Genomic DNA, 11,592 nt, shown 5'->3' with positions numbered 1-11,592 from the left:
GTATATATATGTGTATATATATATCAGAGGACAACACTTAGATCAACTTCATCATTTATTCACAAGCAAAAAGACCACAGTGTTGTCAAACTGTCTCTTCATGGGTGCCTGCATTAACTGGTCAAACTCAGAAAGCCAGTGTGGGATTTCAAAAACAAGTACAAAGGAATTAGAACGTCCTTTTTTCTTTTTAATGTTTCCGGTTGATTTTTGTTTTGTTTTGTTTTCTCGTTTCCGTCGGCCTGGAAACGGAGGATTTCAGATTTCTGCGTTGAAACATGGTTAGACGATGACAGACACCTAAAGCGTTGGCACTCGGCCGGCTTCCCATGATGACAGCGACTCATGACGTGGAGGACAGGGGTAAGCAGCAACTGTGGTTTGTTGATCCTCCTCTTAGCGCCAACACAAGATGGAGCACTGAGCCTCCCTGGATCTTGTAGTCTGCTGCCGTCTTCTCATCATTCCTGAGGTTCACAAGACAACACAGGAGATGATTAGAGTTCGCAGGAGAACACCTGGAGATCATATGCAGATAGCTGCAGAGCAAAATGCCTCACATCTGTTTTCCACTGTAGATAAGTCTCTGTTGCTGCGGTGGGATCCCTTCCTTCTCTTCCACTCTTTCTTTAATCCGCTCCACCTTGATTTGAGCAAAAACAAGAGATTAAGCAACAAAATCTAGCAGCTGCATATAACAAGGACTATTTATCACAAGATGTTACCTTATCTGTGGGCTCTATGTCAATCTCTATTTCTTTTCCAGTGAGAGTCTGAAACATAACAAAACGATTATAGAAACACTGAACTTTCACAATCCTAAATGGTTAAGAAGAAGGAGGAATTCACCAAGGATTTTCTCTGGGCTCGAGCCAAGCTGCCAGGGAATTTCAGCTACTATACTATTGTACATAAACACTGTCACACAGTTACGGTTAAAATAAATGTCTTGGGACTTTTTTGGAAATTTTTGATCCAAAATTTGATGTAATTTTGCCAGATGATTTGAACTCTGGATTTGCATACAGCGGTTTCGAAAAGGATGCCCGTGTCGGTTAATGGAAAAACTGATTATTTTCACTACTAGCCAAGTCGCCATATCTCTGTTTATAGACTCTGTTAAACTTTAGAAACACGTCAACATTTCGGTCGCAAGTACACAATGAAGTCTCGTGTCATCGGTAGCGTAAACCCTAAACATTTTTTGCCCTTTTTGCTTTGTCACAACTATAAAGTATTCACTGGTTGTAGTACAGCACGGGCTAACCTGTTTTCAGTCACCAAAACTAGATGTCAGCAACGATGAGTGTTAGCAAACGTCAAACAATAGCAACTTAGTGAAGAAAGAGCAGTTTCGCTTGAATGATCGGGTGCTTAACACTGATCTGTTTCACAGCATGTCGGGTGTAAGTTGGGTTTTCTGTTGCCCCAGGCCCTGAAATAAATGAGCGAACCGGCTCTGTGATATTAGCGGGATATCGAGAAACAGAGACGGGACTGAACACCACCCATGGAGCCCGGGCTAGAATCAAAGAAAGTAATGTTCTTACCTTGACTTTGATCAACATGCTGAATGAAGAAAATAATACTAACAAATTTTATGAACAGCTTGGTGAACTAAACAGCAAATTGCCGAATAATAATCTACTTCTTCTGCTAACCGGACTTTACTTCCTGTGTCACGGGCTAACATTCCGGACATGACGCCGTCACAACACACCAGCATTTTTGTTCCTCTCTGACGTATTAACTTCTAAATACAAGATCAGTTATTTCAATATATCTGTTATTTCAATACATCTATTTCTAAAGTCGCAGGCAGATTTCACGTGAACAAAAGAATGTACTTTTGTACGGCTTGAATTATACCCCATATGTACAAAAGTTTTGGTAAGTAAAATCATGGCAGCTAAATAAAAGCAAACTTCCAAAAAGCTATACCATTATAGATTTATGTAATCGATTTTCAGTAGTGATGCAACATCATATAAAAATATTGCCTCCGACAGCTGAATTGTACTCATCTATACTTTATTTTGAACTGCAAAAAGAACAAATATAAACAGTAGTCCTTATGTGCAAAAGTCTTGAATCACTCGTCATTTCCGCATAATTTCCCAGGAAAATGTGATTTATTGAAGCACACAAAATACACATAAATGCAGAATATAAGGCAAAAACAGTTTGTACAATTCTAATGAGCTTGAAAGTTAATATTTGGTATGACCATCTTTATTCTTTATCACAGTCTGAACTCTCTTAGGCGGCTTTTTTGTCATTTCTTCAGGTAGCCTTTAAGTTGAAGAACAGTCAAAGCTCTTCTCTGGATGTCGCCTGCCTTTTGTCCCATTCTCTGTCATGGTGATCCCACACTGCTTCACATATGCTCTTACTGCATTGTCAGCGTGTGTGTTGAAAAATAAAACTGTTGCCATTCAGATGTTTTCCCATGGTGGATTAAAGTCTGATGGCACTTTTCTGCATTAATGGTTTTGTCAGGATCCCCAACAGCAGTGGCTGAAATACTGACCCAAACAATGACAGAGCCTCCACCATATAGACACTCACTATTTCACCTCTCTCCTAACCTCCTCCATACATACAGACCATAATTCCAGTCAGAATGACTCATCACTCCAAGACCTGTTTCATTGATTTTCAGTCCAGTTGTTGAGCAATTTGGTATACCTCACCCCTTTCTTCCTTCCTTAAGAATGGCTTGTTGACGGCCACCCTTCCTAAGGAAATGACTTTCAGGTACTGAATACCAGCTGTAGATAATCTTTTAGTCCTCCCTCTTCTTCTCTTGTGCTCTAGCTGTTCATTAAGGACACTGCCCACTGTGCTAAAACTTTTCAGCTTTCTTTGGGAATTATGTTGTTGGTGCAAAAATAAAATTTTAGACAACTGCCAACTAAACGTGCACATGTAAGTTTACCTGATTTATGCTTTCTAGGATATTTCTTCCAAGTCTTGCATGCATGTCAACAAAAGTAAACTCAAATAAGCTTGTCAAGTTACTGATCCACATAGAGTTTGTAAGCTTTATGGAAAGTAATACTCTAAGTTTCAGTGGCCTATGATATGACACGTGTCACTTTCTTCTGTAAGACTGGGCATTTCCAAAGATAACTAGAAAAAACAAGTCTAACATTAATCTTTTCTCATGATGAAGAAAGATGCTGATTAAGAGGAAGGAAATGCGTTAAACTTAAATTCTGTCAAGCAAATGTAGTAAGAAAAAGAAATGTAAAAGTAAAGATACCACTCATTCAAGGTCCACCCGATCACACAGTGATGAACTCATAGAGCACTCTGAGTCTGTGATTCGTGGGCTCTGCTTTCACACAGGTGTTGATGGTTGAGGTCATTAAGCAAGAAGTTCATAAAGCATGTTGGTCCCAATGTGTAGGATTGTTTAGTCATGGGGACTCATCTCTACCTAGATTTGCTTGTCCTGGCTGTTTTTGCAATGACTGTTGCCAATGCAGGTATATATATTCTTTTTGGGGGAGGATTTCAGACGTATAGACACAAATGCATATTTTTAAGTGTTTCTGTCCACATAAAAGATGACCGTGATTTTGTTTTATTTTTCCAGACATCAACGTGGTCTGTGCAAACAACTCCGTGAGGGTGACATGGAGGGTGAATGCGGAGCTGGTGCCGTATGCAGCTCGACTGTTTCTTGGAAACTGCATGGCATCTCAGTGGAAGGTTCTGCCCTCTGGAGAGGGGGAAGCACAGTTTAACTATACGTTTTCCGAGTGCAAGTTTACTAAAATGGTACTGTACTCTGAGAGATGCAACTTCAGTAGCTTCCACTCACTTGTGAGCTCTAATTTAATCACTTGTTTGCTTTCCCGTCTTGCAGGTAAAGGGAAAACGCATATTCTATCAGAATGAAATGAGCTACAGGCCACAGACAAAGCCAAACCCTCCAGATTTTGTGCATCCCATTGAATGTGTTTACAGAAGGTTTGTGACACTTGTATTTTTTTCTCAAACTGAAATTGTATGAAATGTAGAATCTTGCCATTCTTAATATTTTTTTTTTTTATTTCAGACCCAAGGATTGGATTCCCCGATTCGTGAACCCTGGATATGTGGTTTCCGAGGGTCACGGCAGGCTGGTCTTCCACATGGCACTTCTCAATGGTAACTTCTCACCATGCCAAATTACAAGCACGTGTTAAAACGCACACTACTTAGCATTTACTTTTCCACAGAGGAGCTATCAAGCATAGCAAAGACGAACATCATTCCTCTGGGCTCCCCCATGCCAATATGGGCAGCAGTGGAGCAGAAGTCTCATCAGCCACTGCTGTTGCTCATGGAGGAATGTGTCGCAGCCCCCACAGCTGAGCTGCGGCCCGGCAGCCAGGTTTACCCAATCATTGGAAACAAGGGGTAGGGTTCCAGTACTGTTCAGACTTTGTACTCAGTGTAGTGGAAACGATGCGTATTGGTAATCTGACTTACCAATTTCTCCAGGTGTCTTTTAGAAAGCAAAAAAGAAAATTCGATGTTTCTGCCTCGGTACCACTCGTCTTCAATCATCCTCTACCTCCAGTCCTTCAACTTTGGTTTTAGAGAGGTGAGAACAGGTTAAATTATTTCAAGAATAAATATTTAAAGGAACTTTAATTCGAGCCCTGTGTTCCTCAGGTGTACATCCACTGTAAACTGGCTGTGTGGGATCCTCAAAATTTTGCCGAAAGCAAGAAGGCCTGTCATTATATAAAGGGAACTAACAGGTGATTATTGAGTTCAACAACTTGTACTTCACAAGTCTTTTACCTTTTTTCCTCAGTCTCTGGATAAATGGAAATGACATTACTGTTACACTCATTTAATAAGCTTTTTAGCATCGGAACTCTTAAAAAAGAGATTTACTTAAAGTGTTCAAGTGTTCTTGAGCAAAATTGTACTTAACTGTATTTCATACTGCTGAACTACAGGGTTTTGTGTTTTAATTCTTCATTTAACAGGCTGAACACTGCTTGCTGAATATGGAAGTTATGCTCCACATGACTGCTTTTCTTTTTGTCCCCATCTCCAGATGGGAGCTGCTTGATGACCCATCCCGAAGCTCCCTCTGTAACTGCTGTGACTTGAGCTGCAAGTCTCGGTCCAGGAGGGGTGTTGAATGGGGTAACCTCATGTGTCTTTAATGTGACTGCATGCTATCAGACCTGTACTTTCAAAGGGATTCAAATGACATCTGATTTAAAGAAGCGGGCTGTGCTTCACCACTCATGAATTCAACTCTCCTTGCAGCATCAGACGGTCCGAGTCACAATTCTGTGTTGGGACCCCTAATCATTGTGGACCAATCTGACTTGAGGGACAGTGACACAATGATGGAGTCTGCCACTACAGCTGACCCACAGCTCAAATAAGCTGTGCGACGAAGCTTGGTCAAAACGGATATCGACTGCAGTATGACTGAAGGATCTGATGGCGGATAACCTCCGAGGACGTCACGATTGTGTGATTTTTGTTTTGCGTATTCATTATTCTGGGGTTTTTGCTGTAAAATGATACTTGTTCTTGATATAACTAAAACATTGTAAACTCTTACTTGTTCTGTCAAACACCAGCCATTTTTATGTGATACTGCTGCTTTTCAGAGATGCTGTGCATCAGTAGGAAGGTGGGCCCTACTGTCAAATGCCTTCTAAATGTAAAAGTCACATTTCTGGAATTGCATTTGAATCCAATAAATGACTATTCTGTATAAACTGACAGTGTGTGCTCTTCAGATACTTGTATTTTCAAAACCTCATTTGGTGTATCACTATTGCCTCGGAGCAAGAAGGTCCTTGGGTCAAAACAATAAGCTGGGGCTTTACTGGGGTCCGTTCTTCGTACCTCGCTTACTACATCCAAGAAAATCATCGCGCTAACTTTGAGCGAACACACCTGTTGTTGACGATTAGTACAGCTGGATGAAGTAATGTGAGATCACTGGGTGGCTTAACAGGGGCTACGCATCGATAGTAGAAACATTGATCGGCAACCCTTTGGTCGCGAAAATATCGAAGGAGCGCGCTCAGTATTTTTCGGCAGCAGAGCAAGAACTCTTGAGGGATTTCACGAGTTTCAGAGTTTAATTAAAACGCAAGGGAACACTGCAAAGGCTGCAAAAGCAAGGAGAGAGGGCTGGCAGAAAGTTGCTGACAAATTAAACTAGTAAGTCATTTAATAATAATAAAAATAATAATGGATTGGATTTATATAGCGCTTTTCAAGGCACCCAAAGCGCTTTACAATGCCACTATTCATTCACTCTCACATTCACACACTGGTGGAAGCAGCTACAGTTGTAGCCACAGCTGCCCTGGGGCAGACTGACAGAAGCGAGGCTGCCATATCGCGCCATCGGCCCCTCTGGCCAACACCAGTAGGCGGTAGGGTAAATTTATTATATTATATTACATTATATCCTCTTTCACATTAGAGCCACGACAGGACCCACTAGAACATGGGAACAAGTAAAAGTGAAATATAATATTCTACAGAATGGTAATATTTATCACTTGTATTGCTTTTAGTCTCTTGAAAAGAGTCCCTGAAATAATCTGTTTGTTTATAACAGCAACCAAGAAAAGGGCAGAGCAAAAAAAGACAGGTGGTGGTCCTGCACCCCCTCGTCAACAAGTTGGTTAAGTAAATAATACCCTCACGGGAAAATCGATATCTCTCAATGAGCACACTGTCGCGCTGAGCTAAAGGATCCTGTCTGTCCCGCAATATACGCTGAATTCTGAGAACTCTCCTTATCAATCTTGCACCTTCCGCAATGGGCTGCTCGCGTATACGGACAGGACATGGCTGCGACAGACTTCCCAAATCCACCTTCGCTTTTATAGCCGTGGTCTCTCATCTTGATTACACGAAGTAATTTACTATTACTACTCTAACATATGAATTACATCTGAAATAATCAAATACATGAAATAGAATGATTAATAGTACATTTCCCTTTTTTTAGGAAATGACCTGTATGTATCTGTATGGAATCAATAAAAGAATCAAGTACTGCAATATCTTTAGTTACATTGATAATATTTATTTATGGAAAAACAGTGGTTAAATATCGCTGTTGCTTTCTTATACATGAAGCGGACATACCTGAGTGGCCGCGATCTAATCCTGTTTACATAAAGTGAGCCTGCTCCCGAGCAGGTTTACGCTTACGGATCTGTTGCTATGACAGCAAGTCCCGGATGAGCTTCGGAGATCACGCGAAATCGTCAACAATCAAATCCAGCTAACTTACTTAGCGAGGTACGAAGAACGGACCCCTGAAGTTGACTTGCATGTGTTCAGTTTCCTTGTGGATATTCTTGCTTCTTCCCACACTTCAAATGTGTGAGCGTTAACAGGTGTGAATAGTTGTCTTTCTCTATTAGCTCTGACTGGCTCAGCCCCTCTACAACCATGAATTAAACTGGATGGATGTTTTTCTGAGCTTGGTGATCAGTCTTGGTATAATATTTGACTGTATATGCGCACACACCCCCACCCCTCTGCTCCATATTGGAAAATTAAGGCTTTTCCATCTGAGAGGCATCCCTCTCATTTGGACTACACTGCAATTGACTTTACTGTCTCTTGCTTGTGCAGCTTTTCCTTGGGTCCTCACAGCCACCTGTTTTAGCTTCTCTCTGAGATTCAGAATTGATTTCAAAATCCTCCTGTTTGTTTAGTCATTCATGGTTTAACTCCTTCCTACATCTCTGACCTCTTAGAGCCCTGTGATGCTCCAGGTCCCTCCAATCAGACCGTCAGATGTTTCAGACTGTCCCTCAATCTAGAGTTAAACTCAGACATTTTTTGCCCCCACACTGTGGAACAGCATTCCAACATTAAAACTAGATTTAAAACTTATTTTTATTCCCTGGCATTTGACTCTGTCTGAGTTTAATACTAAAGCTCTCTGTGAGATGACGTGAAACAAGCTGGCTGTAAATGTTCCGGTTTTGTTTTCTGAATTTGACTGTCTAGATCTGAAATTGCCACATACTGATATAACATCTCGTTACCTTCTCAGACTACAGTACTACTGCTTTCATGATCGTAATGTGATGTGAAACTGACTAAACTGGACAAATATTAAGATTTGCATCATGTGACTCACATCACATCAAAATCAACTGAACTCTTTATTGCAAACACCTTGTTGCTGCTGCACCTGTAGCTGCGAACACACAGCAGGTGAACCTGGTTTTGTTGATTAGCCTGTAGTAAGAGAATAAAAACACCAGTGGCACCAGCACCAAGTGTTCAGTCATCATGGCCTCCCTTTGGTATTGTGTAGCTGTTTTGGGCCTGGTGGCAAGAGGTTCAGTAAATGCAGGTAATGTCTAAATGAGAAATAGCTTCTTTTTTAGAATTTAAGGGTAAGAATTTTATGTTTTTAATTATCCCCTTTGCTGCCTCCCTCTCTACTTAGACATGAAACTGGATTGTAAAGGTGGTTTTGTGACACTGGTGTGGACAGACGGTAGATCTCAGATGGACACTTCACTGCTCCGTCTGGGCAGCTGCTTTCCCACAAGCCTCACAGACAGGGAAGCTGTTTTCACTGTGGACTTCAATGACTGTAACTTCAGGAGGCTTGTGAGTAGCCCAGAACTATGTGCATGAAAGAACCGTCTATCCCTACAGGTTGGTGACTCATCTTTCCTCCCCACAGGTTACTGGCAAACGACTAATCTACGCCAATGACCTGACGTACATTACCCCACCTAATTCTGTCATCCCTTCGTACATTGACTTGATTGTCTGTGAATTTGAGAGGCAAGTGGACATGTTGTAACATGGAATGCTGAACAAAAAAGCAAATGTATGTTTAATAAAAAAAAAATGCAACCTTTTAACCGGTTTCATGCAGGCCCAGAGATTGGTACCCCCTGGTTTATGAGCCAGTGTTTAGTACCTATGGTTTAGAAGAACTAGTATTTCATATTGGACTCATGAATGGTGGGTATCTGAAAGTGCCTGAAAATAGAAGCAGTCCTAAACATTCCTGCGACTCACCTTGTTCTGTGTAAATCTAGCTAACTTTTCAGGCCCTGCTGAATCTACAAGATTCCCTCTGGGCTCAATCATCGCCATCATGGCTAGCGTGGAGCAGCAGACCCATCAGCCATTGCTGCTACTCATTGATGAATGTGTCGCTGCCACCACACCTGAGTTGCAGCCTGAAAGTTCTCTATACCCATTAATCACCAACAAGGGGTAAACTTGTGCTATCAAGAAGCACTAACTTGGGTATTCTTGTTGACTAGACCTTGAAATAATCTGTTTCTCTTGAACCTCAGATGTCTTGTCGACAGTAAGAAATCGCGCTCAAAATTTGAACCCAGGCAAAAGACTTCAGAGATCCGGCTATCCCTTCAAGCCTTCAAGTTTGCTGTGGGAGGAGAGGTAAATGTCTTTAACTGCAAGAACTGAATGTAGGAAACGAAGCAGATTGTTGGTTAATCGTGGAATACTATACATCCTGCAGGTGTTTATTCATTGCAGCCTTGTGGCTTGGGATCCCAACGGACTTGGCAATACTAAGAAGGCCTGCCACTACATCAAAGATTATGGGTAAAACGCATACTTGACTCTGTAGTTTGTAGTACTGGATATGTTGTAGTTCAGCTTGAATGCTGAGCTATGACTAAATTGTCCTGGAATCGGCAGAAGCTCAGTGATTATTTCTTCCTGCCTACTTCAGTTGGGAGTTGCTTGACGACCCTTCACACAGCAGTCTATGTGACTGCTGTGAGTCCAGCTGCAAGGCCAGAAAGACGAGGGATCTAGTGACAGGTATACATTTCTACACTTTTATAACTGTGCTCTTGCTGTACAGGACTCAACACTGTTTTTTCCACAGGGAAGCATGGTGCAGTACAAAACGTAGTCCTTGGTCCACTCACTATCACAGATTAGAATGAGTCACTAAGGCAAGCTTCTCCTTGAAATAGTGGTACAGACATCCTCTTCTCGGACGGCTCTCAAGAATGGCTCCATCCATGTGACTTCAGGCTCAACTGAGGTTTTTAACTTCCAGGCTGTCGGTGCTTCTTTGCATTTCAGATCTGTGCAATTGTATCAAAGCTGCGTAAATAAATGACTTTCCTTTAAGTATTCATGGGTGTCTTTTAATTCAGTTATTCAAAAATGTACTGAGCGATCAATGTTCAAATACAAACTAGCAAAATCCAAAGGCATGCATTTTGCAACTAATGGGACAACTAATTCTAAGAAAGCTGTAGGGGAGTTGACTAAAGACTCCAGTACATGGAATAAAAGTGACTATAAACGAGGCTTGTAAAATTTTATTTTTAAATATGCTATATGAATTCTAGGCAATACCACCAGCATACTTGAACTGCTGTCCACGCAAGAAGCAACACTGACAGTCAATTTCACATGCTGTTGTGCAAATGGAATAGGCGAAAGGTGGGAAATAGGCAATTAGCAAGACCTAGGTTCTGCAGGTGGTGACAGCAGACCACTTCTCAGTACCTATGCTTTGGTCACTTTTGAATGCTGGAGGTGATGTCACTCTAGTGGTAGCATGAGATGGCGTCTACAACCCACACAAGTGGCTCAGGTAGTGTGTGTGTCTGCTCAAACAATCAGAAACGGACTCCATGTGCTCGCCAGAGGTAGCCTGACTGCCATTGGGTACAGAGAGGAGATCATCAGAACACTTTGGAGACCATATGCTGGTGCAGTTGGCCCTGGGTTCCTCCTAATGTGAGACAATGCTAGACCTCATGTGGCTGGAGTGTCAGCAGTTCCTGCAAGAAAAAGGCATTGGTGCTATGGACTGGCCTGCCCGTTCCCAGACCTGAATCCAATTGAGCACTCTTGGACACGTCTTGCTCCATCCACCAACGCGACGTTGCACCACAGACTGTCCATGAGTTGGCAGGAACTTTAGCCCAGGTCTGGGGAATTCCTCAGGAGATCATCTGCCAGCTCATCAGGAGCATGCCCAAGCGATGTAGGGAGGTCATACAGGCAAGTGGAGGCCACACGCACTGAGCCTCATTTTGACTTGTTTTAAGGACATTACATTAAAGTTGCATCAGCCTGTAGTGTGTTTTTCCACTTTCATACTGAGTGTGACTCCAAATCCAAACCTCCATGGGTTGCTAAATATGATTTCCATTGAAAATTTTTGTGATTTTGTTGTCAGCATATTCAACGGTGTAAAGAACAAAGTATTTAATAAGAATATTTCATTTATTCAGATCTAGGATGTCTTATTTTTGTGTTCCCGTTATTTTTTGAGCAGTGTATTTCTAGAGAGATTCCTAGGAACAGAGCGCACTTACAAGCTTCACAGCGTCCTCGTGTTCCTCACGTCTTATGTTAATCGGACAGGAAATTCTTCCGAATATTTATAGCCAAACAGTGATTAAACTGGAGATGGTAGGCATGATATCCTTGACTGCTGTTTGAGAAGCAGAACTTGTGTATAGTAAATCCTAGCACGGTCTTATTCTAAACGTTTCCACTTCGGATCTTGGTTTTAAGAGAAAGTGTACGTAATACAGACTTCACGTACGTCACCATTCA

At 41.7% G+C, this 11,592-nt stretch overlaps 3 protein-coding genes across 3 annotated transcripts; 2 read left to right on the top strand and 1 right to left on the bottom strand.

Moving 5' to 3' along the window:
* Nucleotides 1-42: 42 nt before the first annotated feature.
* nedd8l (NEDD8 ubiquitin like modifier, like) lies at nucleotides 43-1,713 on the bottom strand. The gene is made up of 4 exons (XM_085437882.1): nucleotides 1,551-1,713; nucleotides 726-773; nucleotides 561-643; nucleotides 43-467 (listed from the first exon to the last, which is right to left on the bottom strand). Exons 1-4 carry the CDS (start codon nucleotides 1,566-1,568, stop codon nucleotides 344-346), a joined length of 273 nt encoding a protein of 90 aa, XP_085294008.1. The 5' UTR covers nucleotides 1,569-1,713; the 3' UTR covers nucleotides 43-343.
* A 1,564-nt stretch (nucleotides 1,714-3,277) lies between these two features.
* LOC146688273 (zona pellucida sperm-binding protein 3-like) lies at nucleotides 3,278-5,739 on the top strand. Its single transcript, XM_085437883.1, has 9 exons — nucleotides 3,278-3,491; nucleotides 3,602-3,786; nucleotides 3,875-3,978; nucleotides 4,067-4,158; nucleotides 4,230-4,410; nucleotides 4,495-4,597; nucleotides 4,669-4,757; nucleotides 5,063-5,154; nucleotides 5,281-5,739. Exons 1-9 carry the CDS (start codon nucleotides 3,425-3,427, stop codon nucleotides 5,400-5,402), a joined length of 1,035 nt encoding a protein of 344 aa, XP_085294009.1. The 5' UTR covers nucleotides 3,278-3,424; the 3' UTR covers nucleotides 5,403-5,739.
* A 2,247-nt stretch (nucleotides 5,740-7,986) lies between these two features.
* Nucleotides 7,987-10,121, top strand: LOC146688272 (zona pellucida sperm-binding protein 3-like). Its single transcript, XM_085438635.1, has 9 exons — nucleotides 7,987-8,365; nucleotides 8,462-8,628; nucleotides 8,705-8,808; nucleotides 8,903-8,991; nucleotides 9,069-9,249; nucleotides 9,333-9,438; nucleotides 9,521-9,606; nucleotides 9,737-9,828; nucleotides 9,896-10,121. The coding sequence occupies exons 1-9, from the start codon at nucleotides 8,302-8,304 to the stop codon at nucleotides 9,949-9,951; spliced, it is 945 nt and encodes a 314-aa protein (XP_085294761.1). The 5' UTR covers nucleotides 7,987-8,301; the 3' UTR covers nucleotides 9,952-10,121.
* Nucleotides 10,122-11,592: the final 1,471 nt, after the last annotated feature.

This window comes from Copadichromis virginalis, linkage group LG18, assembly GCF_057382275.1.
Source record: "Copadichromis virginalis isolate Kocher_CV1m ecotype Utaka linkage group LG18, C_Virginalis_male_GT1.1, whole genome shotgun sequence".
In the NCBI taxonomy this organism is placed as follows: Eukaryota; Metazoa; Chordata; class Actinopteri; order Cichliformes; family Cichlidae; genus Copadichromis; species Copadichromis virginalis.
This window is presented reverse-complemented; position numbering and strand designations above follow the sequence as displayed.

Excerpts from the sequence above, each read along its gene's own strand:
- LOC146688273 (XM_085437883.1), top strand. The coding sequence starts at position 3,425 with ATGGGGACTCATCTCTACCTAGATTTGCTTGTCCTGGCTGTTTTTGCA. Across the intron at positions 3,492-3,601 it reads AATGACTGTTGCCAATGCAG|ACATCAACGTGGTCTGTGCA; the intron begins GTATATATATTC and ends TTATTTTTCCAG. Across the intron at positions 3,979-4,066 it reads ATTGAATGTGTTTACAGAAG|ACCCAAGGATTGGATTCCCC; the intron begins GTTTGTGACACT and ends TTTTTATTTCAG.
- LOC146688272 (XM_085438635.1), top strand. The coding sequence starts at position 8,302 with ATGGCCTCCCTTTGGTATTGTGTAGCTGTTTTGGGCCTGGTGGCAAGA. Across the intron at positions 8,366-8,461 it reads AAGAGGTTCAGTAAATGCAG|ACATGAAACTGGATTGTAAA; the intron begins GTAATGTCTAAA and ends CTCTCTACTTAG. Across the intron at positions 9,829-9,895 it reads GACGAGGGATCTAGTGACAG|GGAAGCATGGTGCAGTACAA; the intron begins GTATACATTTCT and ends TTTTTTCCACAG.
- nedd8l (XM_085437882.1), bottom strand. Across the intron at positions 644-725 it reads ACATAGAGCCCACAGATAAG|GTGGAGCGGATTAAAGAAAG; the intron begins GTAACATCTTGT and ends GCTCAAATCAAG. Across the intron at positions 468-560 it reads ATCTACAGTGGAAAACAGAT|GAATGATGAGAAGACGGCAG; the intron begins GTGAGGCATTTT and ends TGTGAACCTCAG.